Raw genomic sequence first — 20458 nt, 5'->3', positions numbered from 1 at the left:
TTCTATCTACTTTACACCATCTGAACAGACTACTGGCTCTCTGCTGTCTGAACAGACTACCAGCTCTCTGCAGTCTGAACAGACTACCAGCTCTCTGCTGTCTAAACAGACGACCAGCTCTCTGCTGTCTGAACAGACTACCAGCTCTCTGCTGTCTGAACAGACTACCAGCTCTCTGCTGTCTGAACAGACTACCAGCTCTCTGCTGTCTGAACAGACTACCGGCTCTCTGCTGTCTGAACAGAAAAGCAGCTCTCTGCTGTCTGAACAGAAAAGCAGCTCTCTGCTGTCTAAACAGACTACCAGCTCTCTGCTGTCTGAACAGAATAGCAGCTCTCTGCTGTCTGAACAAAATAGCAGCTCTCTGCTGTCTGAACAGACTACCAGCTCTCTGCTGTCTAAACAGACTACCAGCTCTCTGCTGTCTAAACAGACTACAAGCTCTCTGCTGTCTGAACAGACTACCATTTCTCTGCTGTCTGAACAGACTACCATCGCACAGCTGTCTGAACAGACTACCAGCTCTCTGCTGTCTGAACAGACTACCAGCTCTCTGCTGTCTGAACAGAATAGCAGCTCTCTGCTATCTGAACAGACTACCTTCGCTCAGCTGTCTGAACAGACTACCAGCTCTCTGCTGTCTGAACAGACTACCAGCTCTCTGCTGTCTGAACAGACTACCAGCTCTCTGCTGTCTGAACAGACTACCAGCTCTCTGCTGTCTGAACAGACTACCAGCTCTCTGCTGTCTGAACAGAATACCAGCTCTCTGCTGTCTGAACAGACTACCATCGCTCAGCTGTCTAAACAGACTACCAGCTGTCTGCTGTCTGAACAGAATAGCAGCTCTCTGCTGTCTGAACAGAATAGCAGCTCTCTGCTGTCTGAACAGAAAAGCAGCTCTCTGCTGTCTGAACAGACTACCAGCTCTCTGCTGTCTAAACAGACTACCAGCTCTCTGCTGTCTGAACAGAATAGCAGCTCTCTGCTGTCTGAACAGAATAGCAGCTCTCTGCTGTCTGAACAGACTACCAGCTCTCTGCTGTCTAAACAGACTACCAGCTCTCTGCTGTCTAAACAGACTACCAGCTCTCTGCTGTCTGAACAGAATAGCAGCTCTCTGCTGTCTGAACAGAATAGCAGCTCTCTGCTGTCTGAACAGAAAAGCAGCTCTCTGCTGTCTGAACAGACTACCAGCTCTCTGCTGTCTAAACAGACTACCAGCTCTCTGCTGTCTGAACAGAATAGCAGCTCTCTGCTGTCTGAACAGAATAGCAGCTCTCTGCTGTCTGAACAGACTACCAGCTCTCTGCTGTCTAAACAGACTACCAGCTCTCTGCTGTCTAAACAGACTACCAGCTCTCTGCTGTCTGAACAGACTACCATTTCTCTGCTGTCTGAACAGACTACCATCGCACAGCTGTCTGAACAGACTACCAGCTCTCTGCTGTCTGAACAGACTACCAGCTCTCTGCTGTCTGAACAGAATAGCAGCTCTCTGCTATCTGAACAGACTACCTTCGCTCAGCTGTCTGAACAGACTACCAGCTCTCTGCTGTCTGAACAGACTACCAGCTCTCTGCTGTCTGAACAGACTACCAGCTCTCTGCTGTCTGAACAGACTACCAGCTCTCTGCTGTCTAAACAGACTACCAGCTATCTGCTGTCTGAACAGACTACCAGCTCTCTGCTGTCTTAACAGACTACCAGCTCTCTGCTGTCTGAACAGACTACCAGCTCTCTACTGTCTGAACAGACTACCAGCTCTCTGCTGTCTGAACAGACTACCAGCTCTCTACTGTCTGAACAGACTACCAGCTCTCTGCTGTCTAAACAGACTACCAGCTCTCTGCTGTCTGAACAGAATAGCAGCTCTCTGCTGTCTGAACAGAATAGCAGATCTCTGCTGTCTGAACAGACTACCAGCTCTCTGCTGTCTAAACAGACTACCAGCTCTCTGCTGTCTAAACAGACTACCAGCTCTCTGCTGTCTGAACAGACTACCATTTCTCTGCTGTCTGAACAGACTACCATCGCACAGCTGTCTGAACAGACTACCAGCTCTCTGCTGTCTGAACAGACTACCAGCTCTCTGCTGTCTGAACAGAATAGCAGCTCTCTGCTATCTGAACAGACTACCTTCGCTCAGCTGTCTGAACAGACTACCAGCTCTCTGCTGTCTGAACAGACTACCAGCTCTCTGCTGTCTGAACAGACTACCAGCTCTCTGCTGTCTGAACAGACTACCAGCTCTCTGCTGTCTAAACAGACTACCAGCTATCTGCTGTCTGAACAGACTACCAGCTCTCTGCTGTCTTAACAGACTACCAGCTCTCTGCTGTCTGAACAGACTACCAGCTCTCTACTGTCTGAACAGACTACCAGCTCTCTGCTGTCTGAACAGACTACCAGCTCTCTACTGTCTAAACAGACTACCAGCTCTCTGCTGTCTGAACAGACTACCAGCTCTCTGCTGTCTGAACAGACTACCAGTTCTCTGCTGTCTGAAACAGACTACCAGCTCTCTGCTGTCTGAACAGACTACCAGCTCTCTGCTGTCTGAACAGACTACCAGCTCTCTGCTGTCTGAAACAGACTACCAGCTCTCTGCTGTCTGAACAGACTACCAGCTCTCTGCTGTCTAAACAGACTACCAGCTCTCTGAACAGACTACCAGCTCTCTGCTGTCTGAACAGACTACCAGCTCTCTGCTGTCTGAACAGACTACCATCGCTCAGCTGTCTAAACAGACTACCAGCTCTCTGCTGTCTGAACAGACTACCAGCTCTCTGCTGTCTGAACAGAATAGCAGCTCTCTGCTGTCTGAACAGAATAGCAGCTCTCTGCTGTCTGAACAGAATAGCAGCTCTCTGCTGTCTGAACAGACTACCAGCTCTCTGCTGTCTGAACAGACTACCAGCTCTCTGCTGTCTGAACAGAATAGCAGCTCTCTGCTGTCTGAACAGAATACCAGCTCTCTGCTGTCTGAACAGACTACCAGCTCTCTGCTGTCTGAACAGACTACCAGCTCTCTGCTGTCTGAAACAGACTACCAGCTCTCTGCTGTCTGAACAGACTACCAGCTCTCTGCTGTCTAAACAGACTACCAGCTCTCTGCTGTCTGAACAGACTACCATCGCTCAGCTGTCTAAACAGACTACCTGCTCTCTGCTGTCTGAACAGACTACCAGCTCTCTGCTGTCTGAACAGAATAGCAGCTCTCTGCTGTCTGAACAGAATAGCAGCTCTCTGCTGTCTGAACAGAATAGCAGCTCTCTGCTGTCTGAACAGACTACCATCTCTCTGCTGTCTGAACAGACTACCATCGCTCAGCTGTCTAAACAGACTACCAGCTCTCTGCTGTCTGAACAGACTACCAGCTCTCTGCTGTCTGAACAGAATAGCAGCTCTCTGCTGTCTGAACAGAATAGCAGCTCTCTGCTGTCTGAACAGAATAGCAGCTCTCTGCTGTCTGAACAGACTACCAGCTCTCTGCTGTCTGAACAGAATAGCAGCTCTCTGCTGTCTGAACAGACTAGCAGCTCTCTGCTGTCTGAACAGACTACCAGCTCTCTGCTGTCTGAACAGAATAGCAGCTCTCTGCTGTCTGAACAGAATAGCAGCTCTCTGCTGTCTGAACAGACTACCAGCTCTCTGCTGTCTGAACAGAATAGCAGCTCTCTGCTGTCTGAACAGAATAGCAGCTCTCTGCTGTCTGAACAGACTACCAGCTCTCTGCTGTCTGAACAGAATAGCAGCTCTCTGCTTGTCCAAACTTCCACATCATGAACCCAGGAATGACATGTTACATTTGAAGCAGCCAGACTAAATAGCCTTATAATTAAAAGTGATGATCTACTAGGGCCCAAAGGCTATACTACCACTACATAACAAACGGCATGTTTTACCTGGTATTTCTCTCCCACCACTACCCCTGGAACAATCCAACCTGTCAGATATTCACATTGTATTGAGTTTTCTTTTTCGTGTCCTATTCAAATGACTTATTCAGCGTTTCCAGTCCTTCATTTTGATTAATGAACACATTAATACAATCTCCAAATGGCTCCTCAATCACCTGAGTGGTTCAGTGGAGATAGAGAAGGGTGATTGTCTTTGAGCAGAGCTCCCATGTCCAGGCTGTAGAACTGACTCAGGCACATAGCACGGTAATAACAAGACCATATAGACAGACACATAACGACTATGGAACAATAGCCAACCATATAGATACTTTGAGCACAAAGAGAGGACAATACCAAAACACTGCTTTACTTCAAACAAGTCTGTGGATACATTAGCATCAATGTGTGTTATAGATGATTGAGGAAACTCCAAAATCAGTGTCTGAATGTATGAGTGTCTCAGTACGGGTGACTAGCAGGTAGTCTGGAAAACAACACATAGGCTACTGGTCTCTGTCACACCCTCTTCTGTATCACCCCTCCCATCTCGTCCCATAGGGCCATCCAATCTAAAGAGTAGGGTGTGTGCAAACACTACTATATCCATCTCTGAGTGCGTTAGAGTGATGCTATGGCACGGCCTTGTGGCCAGACATGGTGTTCTTCTCTGTGGGATGCAGAGGATGGGGGTTTGGGCAGATGAGATAATCCTTTGTTCCTCTTCTCCCTTCCAATCCCTTCCCTTCCCTTCCAATCCCTTCCCTTCCCGTCCCTTCGCCTCCCTTCCCTTCCCCTCCCTTCCCCTCCTCTGCCGGGGCTGTAAGCATTAGGAAGTAAAAGCCCTCCCCCTAGTGTCCTATAGAGGAAGGTACACCTTCACTCCCATGCACGTTATACCACCCATGTACCCGCTCCTCCGCAAATGAAATGTACATCTGGCTCTTGGAATATGGTATTATGATCCATATGTTAAGTTCTATTGTTTCAGATTCATACAGAGGAGACAAACATAGACGTACACAACACTCCCTCTCATAGTAGACACGTACACAAAACTCACTCTCATAGGAGACATGTAGAAAACACTCCCTCTCATAGCAGACATGCAGACAACACTCCCTCTCACAGGAGACATGGAGACAGCACTCCCTCTCATAGGAGACATGGAGACAGCACTCCCTCTCATGGTAGACATGATAGTAGACATGTAGACAGCACTCCCTCTCATAGGAGACATGTAGACAACACTCCCTCTCATAGGAGACATGGAGACAGCACTCCCTCTCATAGGAGACTATTATGATCCATATGTTAAGTTCTATTATTTCATCTTTCATATTCATACAGAGGAGACAAACATAGACGTACACAACACTCCCTGTCAAAGTATACCTACCTCTCATAGCAGACACATACACAACAAACCCTCTCATAGTAGACATGTACACAACACTACCTCTCATAGTAGACATGTAGACAACACTACCTCTCATAGTAGACACATAGACAACACTCACTCTCATAATAGACACACAGACAACACTCTCTCACATAGTACACAACACTCCCTCTCATAGCAGACATGTAGACAACACTCCCTCTCATAGTAGACATGTACACAACACTCCCTCTCATAGTAGAGACGTACAAAAAACTCACTCTCAATGTAGACATGTAGACAACACTCCCTCTACTAGTAGGCAACACTCCCTCTCATAGTAGACATGATAGTAGACATGTAGACAACACTCCCTCTCATAGGAGACATGATAGTAGACATGTAGACAACACTCCCTCTCATAGGAGAAATGTAGACAACACTCCCTCTAATAGTAGACAGGTACACAAAACTCCATCTCATTGTAGACAGGTACACAACACTCCCTCTCATTGTAGACAGGTACACAACACTCCCTCTCATTGCAGACATGTAGACAACACCCCCTCTCATAGTAGACATGTAGACAACACTCCCTCTCATAGTAGACATGATAGTAGACATGTAGACAACACTCCCTCTCATAGGAGAAATGTAGACAACACTCCCTCTAATAGTAGACAGGTACACAAAACTCACTCTCATTGTAGACAGGTACACAACATTCCCTCTCATTGTAGACATGAACACAACACTCCCTCTCATATGAGACATGGAGACAACACTCCCTCTCATAGTAGACATGTAGACAACACTCCCTCTCATATGAGACATGGAGACAACACTCCCTCTCATAGTAGACATGTAGACAACACTCCCTCTCATATGAGACATGGAGACAACACTCCCTCTCATAGTAGACATGTAGACAACACTCCCCCTCATAGTAGTTATGTAGACAGCACTCCCTCTCATTCTGTAGTAGACATGTAGACAACACAGCCTCTCATAGGAGAAATGTAGACAACACTCCCTCTCATGTTAGACATGATAGTAGACATGTGGACAACACTCCCTCTCATAGGAGAAATGTAGACAACACTCCCTCTCATAGTAGACATGATAGTAGACATGTGGACAACACTCCCTCTCATAGTAGAGACGTACAAAAAACTCACTCTCAATGTAGACATGTAGACAACACTCCCTCTACTAGTAGGCAACACTCCCTCTCATAGTAGACATGATAGTAGACATGTAGACAACACTCCCTCTCATAGGAGACATGATAGTAGACATGTAGACAACACTCCCTCTCATAGGAGAAATGTAGACAACACTCCCTCTAATAGTAGACAGGTACACAAAACTCCATCTCATTGTAGACAGGTACACAACACTCCCTCTCATTGTAGACAGGTACACAACACTCCCTCTCATTGCAGACATGTAGACAACACCCCCTCTCATAGTAGACATGTAGACAACACTCCCTCTCATAGTAGACATGATAGTAGACATGTAGACAACACTCCCTCTCATAGGAGAAATGTAGACAACACTCCCTCTAATAGTAGACAGGTACACAAAACTCACTCTCATTGTAGACAGGTACACAACATTCCCTCTCATTGTAGACATGAAGACAACACTCCCTCTCATATGAGACATGGAGACAACACTCCCTCTCATAGTAGACATGTAGACAACACTCCCTCTCATATGAGACATGGAGACAACACTCCCTCTCATAGTAGACATGTAGACAACACTCCCTCTCATATGAGACATGGAGACAACACTCCCTCTCATAGTAGACATGTAGACAACACTCCCCCTCATAGTAGTTATGTAGACAGCACTCCCTCTCATTCTGTAGTAGACATGTAGACAACACAGCCTCTCATAGGAGAAATGTAGACAACACTCCCTCTCATGTTAGACATGATAGTAGACATGTGGACAACACTCCCTCTCATAGGAGAAATGTAGACAACACTCCCTCTCATAGTAGACATGATAGTAGACATGTGGACAACACTCCCTCTCATAGGAGAAATGTAGACAACACTCCCTCTACTAGTAGACAGGTACACAAAACTCACTCTCATTGAAGACAGGTACACAACACTCCGTCTCACAGTAGACAACACTCCCTCTAATAGTAGACATGAAGAAAACACTCCCTCTCATAGGAGATATGTAGATCACACTCCCTCTCGTAGTAGACATGATATTAGACATATAGACAACACTCCCTCTCATTGTAGACAGGTACACAACACTCCCTCTCATTGTAGACATGATATTAGACATGTAGACAACACTCCCTCTCATAGGAGACATGATATTAGACATGTAGACAACACTCCCTCTCATAGGAGACAACACTCCCTCTCATAGTAGACATGTAGACATCACTCCCTCTCATAGTAGACATGATATTAGACATGTAGACAACACTCCCTCTCATAGGAGACATGGAGACAACACTCCCTCTCATAGTAGACATGTAGACATCACTCCCTCTCATAGTAGACATGATATTAGACATGTAGACAACACTCCCTCTCATAGTAGACATGTAGACAGCATTGCCTCTCATGGTAGACATGATATTAGACATGTAGACAACACTCCCTCTCAAAGGAGATATGGAGACAGCACTCCCTCTCATAGTAGACATGAAGACAACACTCCCTCTCATAGTAGACATGTAGACAACACTCCCTCTCATAGTAGACATGTAGACAACACTCCCCCTCATAGCACGCATGTACACAACACTTCCTCTCATAGTAGACATGTTGACAACACTCCCCCTCATAGTAGTTATGTAGACATTACTCCCTCTCATTCTGTAGTAGACATGTAGACAACACAGCCTCTCATACTGTAGTAGACATGTAGACAACATTCCCTCTCATAGTAGACACGTACACAACACTCACTCTCATATTAGACCCTTACACAACACTCCCTCTCATAGTAGACAGGTACACAGCACTCCGTCTCACAGTAGACATGTAGACAACACTCCCTCTCATAGGAGACATGTAGACCGCACTCCCTCTCATAGTAGACAACACTTCCTCTCATAGGAGAAATGTAGACAACACTTCCTCTCATAGGAGAAATGTAGACAACACTCCCTCTCATAGTAGACATGTAGACAACACTCCCTCTCATAGCAGACATGTAGACAACACTCCCTCTCATAGCAGACATGTAGACAAAACTCCCTCTCATAGTAGACATGTGGACAACACTCCCTCTCATAGGAGAAATGTAGACAACACTCCCTCTCATAGCAGACATGAAGACAACACTCCCTCTCATAGGAGAAATGTAGACAACACTCCCTCTCATAGTAGACATGATAGTAGACATGTAGACAACACTCCCTCTCATAGGAGGCATGTACACAACACTCCCTCTAATAGTAGACAGGTACACAAAACTCACTCTCATTGTAGACAGGTACACAACACTCCGTCTCACAGTAGACAACACTCCCTCTCATAGTAGACATGATAGTAGATATGTATACAACACTCCCTCTCATAGGAGACATGTAGACAGCACTCCCTCTCATAGTAGACAACACTTCCTTTCATTGGAGAAATGTAGACAACACTCCCTCTCGTAGTAGACACAATAGTAGACATGTAGACAACACTCCCTCTCATAAGAGACATGTACACAACACTCCCTCTCATTGTAGACATGTGGACAACACTCCCTCTCATAGGAGAAATGTAGACAACACTCCCTCTCATAGTAGACATGTAGACAACACTCCCTCTCATAGTAGACATGTAGACAACACTCCCTCTCATAGTAGACATGATAGTAGACATGTAGACAACACTCCCTCTCATAAGAGACATGTACACAACACTCCCTCTCACAGTAGACATGTAGACAACACTCCCTCTCATAGGATACATGTAGACAACACTCCCTCTCAAAGTAGACATGTAGACAACACTCCCTCTTATTGTAGACATGTAGACAACACTCCCCCTCATAGTAGTTATGTAGACAGCACTCCCTCTCATTCTGTAGTAGACATGTAGACAACACAGCCTCTCATAGGAGAAATGTAGACAACACTCCCTCTCATGTTAGACATGATAGTAGACATGTAGACAACACTCCCTCTCATAGTAGACATTTAGACAACACTCCCTCTCATTGTAGACATGATAATAGACATGAACACACCACTCCCTCTAATAGTAGACAGGTACACAACACTCACTCTCATAGGAGACATGTAGACAACACTTCCTCTCATAGGAGACATGCGGACAACATTCCCTCTCATGTTAGACATGATAGTAGACATGTAGACAACACTCCCTCTCATTGTAGACATGATAATAGACATGTAGACAACACTCCCTCTACTAGCAGACATGAAGACAACACTCCCTCTCATAGGAGACATTGAGACAACACTCCTTCCCATAGTAGACATGTGGACAACACTCCCTCTCATAGGAGACATGTAGACAACACTCCCTCTCATACTGTAGTAGACATGTAGACAACACTCCCTCTCATAGTAGACATGTAGACAACACTCCCTCTCATAGTAGACATGTAGACAACACTCCCTCCCATAGTAGACATGTGGACAACACTCTCTCTCGTAGGAGACATGTATTTTTACCTTCCAGCACTGCTGACAGCCTCTCCCCCTCTCTGGTACGCCACTGAGAACAGAGAGACAGAGAAAGGTACAGACATGAACACCATAATCACAATTGTCATCAGAGTAACAGGCTTATCGAAACACAATAACATGGAGTGTGTTTGTCTCTCCTGTAAGCCTGTGTTTGTATGTGCAGTGTGTGATATTTTTGACAGTGTGTGTGTTTACGCATGTATGTGTGTGTGTACTACATCCCGTGTGTAGATGGGTGGAGACTGAGTCACTGTGACAGGGTATGTGTGTAAGAGGATTAGGGCGCTGCACAGTGCTTTGGTCTCCTGGCAGGCCTGGCGTGTGTTTGAAGCTCAGCGCGCTGGAAGTTGGACTCTTTCATGGAGCTTTAAGCTGCCGGTGTGAAGGAGAGATAAACTCAAACTTTAATTACAAACTCTTCTCTGAGGAAAGGTTTAGAGCCTCTCTCTATTTGTCTCTCTCTCTCTCTCTCTCTCTCTCCTCTCTTGCTCTACTCTCTCTCAATTAAATTAAATTTTTCAATTTAAGGGCTTTATTGGTATGGGAAACACATGTTTACATTGCCAAAGCAAGTTAAATAGATTATAAACAAAAGTGAAATAAACAATAGAAAATTAACAGTAAACATTACACTCACAAAAGTTCCTAAATAATAAAGACATTTCAAATGTCATATTATGTCTATATACAGTGTTGTTATGATGTGCAAATAGTTAAAGTACAAAAGGGAAAAGAAATAAACATAAATATAGGTTGTATTTACAATGGTGATACGGCAGGCGACAATCCAAAGAAAAACCAACCAGAAATGTTTTGTTTTTGAGGTCCCAGGTTCTTATAATGGAAAGCTATGGGTCCTATGTAATTCAGCTCCCAGATTGCAAATCCTATGGCTTCTACTAGATGTCAACAGTCTTTGTTCATTGTTTCAGGCTTGTTTCTTCAAAAACGAGGAAGAATTTTGAGTCCCAGTGGACAATCAGTCTGTCGGCATGCGACGAAGAGGAGGCACACCTGCTAATTATACTTTTCTATTGAACATACTTCTTTCCGTATGAAATATTATAGTTTATTTACATTTTAGGGTGCCTGAGCATTAAATAGAAACGTAGTTTGACTTGTTTGAACAAAGTTTAGTGGTAGATTTTTGGATTCATTTGTCTGCATGTTGAACGAGTGGATTACTGAAATTGATGGCACCAACTAAACAGACTTTTTTGGATATAAAGAAGGATTTTATCTAACAAAACGACCATTCATGTTGTAGCTGGGATCCTTGGGATTGCAAACAGAGGAAGATTGTGGGGGGCCGTCCTCAAACAATAGCATGGTATGCTTTCACTGTAAAGCCTATTGTAAATCGGACAATGCTGTTAGATTAATAAGAATTTAAGCTTTTAAACAAGATAAGATACTTGTATGTTCATAAATGTTTAATATTATGATTATTTATTTGAATTGCGCACCCTCCAATTTCACCGGATGTTGTCAAGCAGGACGCCAAGCCTTATTATGTAAAGACTAAGGCACTTTCCCATGTTAACTACAGTATGTATTGTAGACTGCACAGTAGCCTAATAAACAGTTAATAAAATAATGATACAAAAATAAAGTGCCTAATTCCTTACATAAGGGAGAGCAGATCGTGTCTGTACTACAGAATGCAGGGCACACGGGAGACCGGTGTTATTTCATAGTTGTGATGCCAATAATTACATTTAGAGGATTGGAGGACTCTATATTAATATCTAAGGGGCATTTTCCTTACATTTCGAGGATTGGAGGACTCTATATTAATATCTAAGGGGCATTTTCCATACATTTCGAGGATTGGAGGACTCTATATTAATATCTAAGGGGCATTTTCCATACATTTAGCAGATTGGAGGACTCTATATTAATATCTAAGGGGCATTTTCCATACATTTAGCGGATTGGAGGACTCTATATTAATATCTAATGCCGATTTTCCGTTAGGATCTGTGAGAATATATGAGAATACCTAAGGGGCTTTTATATAACTGTAAATGAATGAATAATAATAATCGCTTTGTCTAAAAAGTAATGACATTTTGGAGATTTCGTTTTCATTTAACCTGGAGTGAGCGAGAAAAAGGCAATTCTTGAACATGGGCTGAGACATTCTCACTAATTTGTAAATAATGCCAGTTATTTAGAATTATTTATTTATGGAGAAACATAACTTGATTATTTAGCAGACATCACTTGCTTATATTCAGTCAACACATATCTTAAGAATATTATGGAATATTTGAACATTTTAGTTTCTCCATGCTTGTCTCAGAGCAGCGCGAAACGGTGCTGAAATAGATGGCCACAGCAGGAAGGCTATGTATTCTGTGCCCACTTGTGGTATCTCTCTTCGGTTACACATCCTTGGAACAGCAGAACAGCAGAACAGCAGAACGGTCCGGGCGGCCCTTGCTGTGCCTGGTGAGCAGCTGGTCATGTTCTGTTGTCAGAAGAGGAATGGAAATGTCAGGGTGAACCGAAAACCTGATGAACGCGCCACGTACTGTATATTGACTCTGCCTGTCGGAGGTGGAGTTCCAGAGCTCACAGGTGTGCCTGACATGGATTGTGATGCCATCTCGTTCCTTTTCAACGTGTGATTGAGTCAATGACTATTCAAGCCATTGACTCACTGATGAATGAAGATGATGAGCAATTGGCAAAGGCAATCTGCGGGCATCATGGCTCGGTAAGAAATGTTTTACATATAAATATACAGTTGAAGTTGGAAGTTTACATACACTTAGGTTGGAGTCATTAAAACTCGTTTTTCAACCACTCCACAAATGTTTTGTTAACAAACTATAGTTTTGGCAAGTCGGTTAGGACATCTACTTTGGACATGACACAAGTCATTTTTCCAACAATTGTTTACAGACAGATTATTTCACTTATAATTCACTGTATCACAATTCCAGTGGATCAGAAGTTTACATACACTAAGTTGACTGTGCCTTTAAATAGCTTGGAATATTCCAGAAAATGATGTCATGGCTTTAGATGCTTCTGATAGGCTTATTGACATCATTTGAGTCAATTGGAGGTGTACCTGTGGATGTATTTCAAGGCCTACCATCAAACTCAGTGCCCCTTTGCTTGACATCATGGGAAAATCAAAAGAAATCAGCCAAGACCTCAGAAAACAAATTGTAGACTTCCACAAGTCTGGTTCATCCTTGGGAGCAATTTCCAAATGAATGAAGGTACCACGTTCATCTGTACAAACAATAGTACGCAAGTATAAACACCATGGGACCACGCAGCCATCATACCACTCAGGAAGGAGACGCGTTCTGTCTCCTAGAGGTGAACATACTTTGGTGCGAAAAGCGCAAATCAATCCCAGAACAACAGCAAAGGACCTTGTGAAGATGCTGGAGGAAACAGGTACAAAAGTATCTATATTGACAGTAAAACGAGTCCTATATCGACATAACCTGAAAGGCCGCTCAGCAAGGAAGAAGCCACTGCTCAAAACCGGCAAAAAAAAAGCCAGACTATGGTTTGCAACTATACATTGGGAAAAAAATCATACTTTTTGTATAAATGTCCTTTGGTCTGATGAAACAAAAATAGAACTGTTTGGCCATGATGACCATTGTTATGTTTGGAGGAAAAAGGGAGAGGCTTGCAAGCCGAAAAACACCATCCCAAACGTGACGCACGGGGTGGCAGCATCATGTTGTGGGGGTGCTTTGCTGCAGGAGGGACTGGTGCACTTCACAAAATAGATGGCATCATGGAGTGGCATTGATTTGGAGGTGGAGGGTCCGTCATGGTCTGGGGCGGTGTGTCACATCATCATCGGACTGAGTTTAGTGTCATTGCAGGTAATCTCAATGCTGTGCGTTACAGGGAAGACATCATCCTCATGTGGTACCCTTCCTGCAGGCTCATCCTGACATGACCCTCCAGCATGACAATGCAAACAGCCATACTGCTCTTTCTGTACGTGATTTCCTGCAAGACAGGAATGTCAGTGTTCTGTCATGGCCAGCGAAGAGCCTGGGGGGGTTCGGGTTCACACCTAGCTCGGCTATTATACAATTCTTTAGTAAAGGCTGAATAATCTATTGTTCAGCTAACAAACCATCCTGCTACGCTTGTGAAAAACTAATAATAATACTTTTTCCCCTTTCCACATGTTAAAGATTCCAATTTATAAAGTGTTTTAGCCACAATTGGCCCCAACCCCAATTAATAAATTTGGGCACAGTCGATAGTGTGCTGGACTTCGGGCATGAATGTTGAGGGTTTGAAACCTGCTCCCTGCTTGTTATAATGAATGAGTTTGATACAACTGGTATTGGATATGGCTGAAAAAAACTTGCTGAATAGCGATTTTCGTAAATTAACTAAACGACAAAAATATATGCACAATCGTTTGTCTTTACGTTAACTAACATATTCCTCTCAATTGTACATTTTTTGCTTGACTCGTTATGACGTTATAACTACATACATTTGCTTCCCCGTAATGTTTTGTCAGCCATCTTTGCTGAAGTCACTGGGGACATGTGGCCTGCGTCAAATCGTCATTGGAACCACTCGATATGATTGGTCATATAAAAACCGTGGGACCCAAATGCATAATGAGTGCTCTAACTCCCCCTTGTGGTGGTCTGGAGCAATGAAGCCGTGACGCTGGGTACCTCTAAGTCCGCGGTGTAAGCTCGCAACTTTTAAGGAGGAACCACTGTATATGTTTTTTACTGTTTGTTTCTTCATCTCCGTTTTGGATAGATAACTCTTTGTGTTGCTGTTTGTTTTCCAATTTTCCCAGAAGTGGTTAGATTCTACGGATTCTTCAATTACATTGAGCTGATTTCTGATGTGCTCTTCCTTCTTTTTCCGTAGTGTATTTCTGTATTGTTTTAGTGATTCACCTTAGTGAAGGCGTAGACTCAGGTTTTCTGGGTTTCTATGTTTTAGGTTGGATAGGTTTCTCAATTTCTTTCTTAGGTTTTTGCATTTCATCAAACCATTTTTCATTGTTGTTAATTTTCTTAGGTCTGCTTGACATTTATAGATTTGATAAGGAAGCTGAGAGGTCAAATATATTGTTTAGGTCTTCTACTGCCAAAACCTTTTGTCCAGGAAATTATCTACAAGGGATTGCATTTGTTGTGGCCTAACTGGTGGCTAGTTTTTCCTAGCCACTGTGCTTCTTTCACATGCATTGCTTGCTGTTTGGGGTTTTAGGCTGGGTTTCTGTACAGCACTTTGAGATATCAGCTGATGTACGAAGGGCTATATAAATACATTTGATTTGATTTGATTTTGACTATGTACATACCCAGCATTCCGATAGACCTGCAGGAGTTGAGACCCGTTTTTGTTGGTTATGTTGTCGTAGTTGTGTCTAGGGGGGGATATGGTGGAGGGAATGCTGTCACCTCCAGTTAGGTGTTTTTCCCCCTGTGTGCTGAGGGTGTCGGGTTTTCTCTCTCTCTCTTTCTCAAGCTAGAAAGAGAGCATTCAGGAATTCCACGATGCAAAATGTAATGCCTCTCAAATCAACATCTAGCGGAAATTAACACTGACAAGTTCCTGCATTTACATTCAGTGCCAAGGCAGCTTCTAGGATTATAAACGTAAAGAAGCAGCAACTCTAACCTCATGCATTAAGGAACTGGCTCAAAAATAACCAGATGACTAAATAGGTTTCACCTGAAAGCGGTCCAGCGGTTCAAAAAACAAGATTGCAGCATTAAAAGTATTAGGTGTGATCCCAAGCCCCGTGGCTGACGAGGAGGAGAAAATCAACTCTCACAGTTTAGATAAAGCCTCTGCTCTGCACAGATGGGATTAGTCACCACAACCACAAGATTCACATAACTCCCCCTCTCGCTCTCTTTTCTTCTCTCCCTCTCTCTCTCTGATTTACAAGGATTAGCACAGGTATATATATATATATATATATATATATATTTATTTATTTATTTATTTATTTAGAGAGAGAGAGAGAGAGAGAGAGAGAGAGAGAGAGAGAGAGCGAGAGAGAGAGAGAGAGAGAGAGAGAGAGAGATCCAGTTGCCAGGAACACAAATTCCATCTAGACACCGTTGCCCTAGAGCACACACAAAAACTATACAAATCTGTGGCACTGATGTTTAGGCTGAGTTAACTTACACAAAGCTGTGAAACGATCTGAGAGACAAGGCAAGAAGGGCCTTCTATGTCATCAAAAGGAACATAAAATTCCAAATACAAATTAGGATCTGGCTAAAAATACTTGAATCATTTATAGAACCCAATGCCCCTCATGGTTGTGAGGTCTGGGGTCCGCTCACCAACCAAGAATTCACAAAATGGGACAAACACCAAATTGAGATTCTGCATACAGAATATCCTCTGTGTACAATGTAAAAACACCAAATAATGCAAGCAGAGCAGAATTAGTCCAATAACATCTAATTATCAAAATCCAGAAAAGAGCCCTTCAATTCTACAACCACCTAAAAGGAAGCGATTCCCAAACATTCCATAACAAATCCATCACCTACAGAGAAATTAGCCTAGAGAAGAGCCCCCTAAGCAAGCTGGTCCTGGGGCTCTGTTCACAAACACAAACAGACCCCACAGAGCCTCAGGACAGCAACACAATTAGACCAAACCAAATCATGAGAAAACAAAAGATAATTACTTGACACATTGGAAAGAATTTACAAAAAAAACTGAGCAAACTAGAATGCTTTTTGGCCCTAAACAGAGAGTACACAGAGGCAGAATACCTGACCACTCTGATTGACCCAAACTTAAGGAAAGCTTTGACTATGTACAGACTCAGTGAGCATAGCCTTGCTATTGAGTAGGCAGACCTGGCTCTCAAGAGAAGACAGGCTATGTGCACACTGCCCACAAAACGATGTGGAAACTGAGCAGCATTTTCTAACCTCCTGCCAAATGTATGACCATATTAGAGATAGAGAGATATACACTGCTCAAAAAAATAAAGGGAACACTTAAACAACACTATGTAACTCCAAGTCAATCACACTTCTGTGAAATCAAACTGTCCACTTAGGAAGCAACACTGATTGACAATAAATTTCACATGCTGTTGTGCAAATGGAATAGACAACAGGTGGAAATTATAGGCAATTAGCAAGACACACCCAATAAAGGAGTGGTTCTGCAGGTGGGGACCACAGACCACTTCTCAGTTCCTATGCTTCCTGGCTGATGTTTTGGTCACTTTTGAATGCTGGCGGTGCTTTCACTCTAGTGGTAGCATGAGACGGAGTCTACAACCCACACAAGTGGCTCAGGTAGTGCAGCTCATCCAGGATGGCACATCAATGCGAGCTGTGGCAAGAAGGTTTGCTGTGTCTGTCAACGTAGTGTCCAGAGCATGGAGGCGCTACCAGGAGACAGGCCAGTACATCAGGAGACGTGGAGGAGGTTGTTGGAGGGCAACAACCCAGCAGCAAGACCGCTACCTCCGCCTTTGTGCAAGGAGGAGCAGGAGGAGCACTGCCAGAGCCCTGCAAAATGACCTCCAGCAGGCCACACATGTGCATGTGTCTGCTCAAACGGTCAGAAACAGTCAGAAACAGACTCCATGAGGGTGGTATGAGGGCCCGACGTCCACAGGTGGGGGTTGTGCTTACAGCCCAACACCGTGCAGGAGGTTTGGCATTTGCCAGAGAACACCAAGATTGGCAAATTCGCCACTGGCGTCCTGTGCTCTTCACAGATGAAAGCAGGTTCACACTGAGCACGTGACAGACGTGACAGAGTCTGGAGACGTCGTTACGAACGTTCTGCTGCCTGCAACATCCTCCAGCATGACCGGTTTGGCAGTGGGTCAGTCATGGTGTGGGGTGGCATTTCTTTGGGGGGCCGCACAGCCCTCCATGTGCTCGCCAGAGGTAGCCTGACTGCCATTAGGTTCCCGAGATGAGATCCTCAGACCCCTTGTGAGACCATATGCTGGTGCGGTTGGCCCTGGGTTCTTCCTAATGCAAGACAATGCTAGACCTCATGTGGCTGGAGTGTGTCAGCAGTTCCTGCAAGAGGAAGGCATTGATGCTATGGACTGGCCCGACCGTTCCCCAGACCTGAATCCAATTGAGCACATCTGGGACATCATGTCTCGCTCCATCCACCAACGCCACGTTGCACCACAGACTGTCCAGGAGTTGGCGGATGCTTTAGTCCAGGTCTGGGAGGAGATCCCTCAGGAGACCATCCGCCACCTCATGAGGAGCATGCCCAGGCGTTGTAGGGAGGTCATACAGGCACGTGGAGGCCACACACACTACTGAGCCTCATTTTGACTTGTTTTAAGGACATTACATCAAAGTTGGATCAGCCTGTAGTGTGGTTTTCCACTTTAATTTTGAGTGTGACTCCGAATCCAGACCTCCATGGGTTGATAAATTGGATTTCCATTGATTATTTTGGTGTGATTTTGTTGTCAGCACATTCAACTATGTAAAGAAAAAAGTATTTAATAAGATTATTTCTTTCATTCAGATCTAGGATGTGTTGTTTAAGTGTTCCCTTTATTTTTTTGAGCAGTATATATAGATATTTCCCTCAGATTACACAGACCCACAAATAATTTGAAAACAAATCCAATTTTGATAGACTCCCATAGCTATTGGGTGAAATACCAGTGTGCCTTCACAGCAGCAAGATTTGTGACCTGTTGCCACAAGAAAAGGGCAACCAGTGAAGAACACCATTGTAAATACAACCCATATTTATGTTGATTTATTTTCCCTTTTGTACTTGAAATATTTGCACATAATATGACATTTGAAATGTCTTTATTATTTTGGAACTTTTGTGAGTGTAATGTTTACTATTACTTTTTATAGTTTATTTAACTTTTGTTCATTATCTACTTCACTTGCTTTAACAATGTTAACATATGTTTCCCATGCCAATAAAGCCCTTAAATTAAATTGAATTGAATTGAGAGAGAGCGAGATGGGCCTCCACATCATCACACCGTGTCCACAGCTCTGTCTGATTGGTCCATGTGACTGACCATGTGTCATCATCCTAAATCCTATCATCCTAAATCCTATCAAGTCCCCACCAGTTTTAACAGCTTCTTAGTAGCACGGACGGCACGGCACGGCTCACTCCTCTTTAAGCGTTTACCTCTAAACGCTTTATCTACACCACTTTGTAGAACCATAAACCTCACTGCTCCCTTTCTGGTGGCTGTGCACTTTTAACCAAAGAGTGTGTCTTCTGACTGGCTGAGTAGAATGACTGCTAGGCCTGTTCAGGCCAACTGTGTGTAACTCAGTGAGTGCAGTCTTGCATTGAAAGATGGATAAATTGATAGTTATGAGATTTTATAGAGAACGTGCAATGGAATTGAGTCAAGCATTATCAAAGGTTCTTACCTGTAGGAGTGAAGGTAAAGGATGGCACTGGAGGTCCAAGCAGAGGCACACGAAAGGGGAGAGAGAAAAACACCGTAAATATAACAGAAAATAGCAACACATATATTTATCTTCAATCCAATGAGCTTAACACAACAGGGTTCTCTCCACACTGTTAAAATGAAGTGCTTTGTGACACCAAGACTAGTGGCAATTATGCTGCCACCAAATCGAAGGAGACGAAACCTTAACTTTAGTAGAGTACTGAAACACATCATCCTGAGGATGTTTTGAAACATGACACTGTGTTATAACACCACTTAATCAATTATTTATGCATCTGATCATTTGCCAGTTTAACCCATTTTGAGAGGCATTGTTGAGAACAGTGCTCAATTCACCAGCATTAACTGGTGGTTTTACAGCCAACATTGCAGGATACTGTGTTTCCCTCTACTATTAAAAGTTGTGGGAATGGGTTGCAAAATAATCATATAATCTAAAAATGTTGAATTACCCACAATCCTCTAAAAACAGAGCCACTGTGGATAGATAGACAGGAGAATGCAAGGATGACTAAAATGTAAAATGTAAGGAGATAAAAACCAGTGTTCAAATTAGTTCAATCACTTGATTTCCTCTATATTTGGTTATCCTCTTATAAAATATACCTACATTTTGAGAAACATATTAAGTTGTATTGATCCTTAATTTTTGGAGGTAAAATCATTGAAATGAATTTAATACATTTGTATTAAGTACATCTTGGTGTTTTTTGAGTCTATTTCAATTCACCCCAGATTGTTTTTTTTTTAGTGTGTCTGTGTGGTTCAGTGTGTAAAATTCTTATGAAATGTGCCATCTTACTGCCCCCGAAGTCCCACGTTCACTCCTCTGTTTCCTCCTGTTTCTAATCTGTCTAAATAAATCAATAAAAAATTGAAGGAGGAATTCACAAAATATTTTCTCCCTTATCATCAACCAATATTTAGGCTATAAACCATTGCATCCACACCCCCCCCCCCACCGAACAGAAAGTGCTTTCAGAATGTTTTCACACCACTTAACGTTTTCCAAATGTTGTTTTCTTACAGCCTGAATT

The 20458-nt window shown here is 43.4% G+C and overlaps 1 protein-coding gene across 3 annotated transcripts in view; it reads right to left on the bottom strand.

The window, feature by feature from the left end:
- robo1 (roundabout, axon guidance receptor, homolog 1 (Drosophila)) overlaps positions 1 to 20458 on the bottom strand; it is a 314601-nt gene that overhangs the window by 27194 nt on the left and 266949 nt on the right. For all 3 annotated transcript variants that reach the window (XM_029715767.1, XM_029715768.1, XM_029715769.1), the window contains 2 exons: positions 19378 to 19404; positions 9962 to 10004 (listed from right to left, as the gene is read on the bottom strand). In XM_029715767.1, coding sequence (XP_029571627.1) covers positions 9962 to 10004; positions 19378 to 19404 — 70 coding nt within the window. The remainder of the gene's footprint in view (positions 1 to 9961; positions 10005 to 19377; positions 19405 to 20458) is intronic.

Source organism: Salmo trutta, chromosome 26, assembly GCF_901001165.1.
Source record: "Salmo trutta chromosome 26, fSalTru1.1, whole genome shotgun sequence".
Lineage (NCBI taxonomy): Eukaryota > Metazoa > Chordata > Actinopteri > Salmoniformes > Salmonidae > Salmo > Salmo trutta.
The sequence above is the reverse complement of the archived record's forward strand: the minus strand, read 5'-3'. Positions and strand labels throughout refer to the sequence as shown.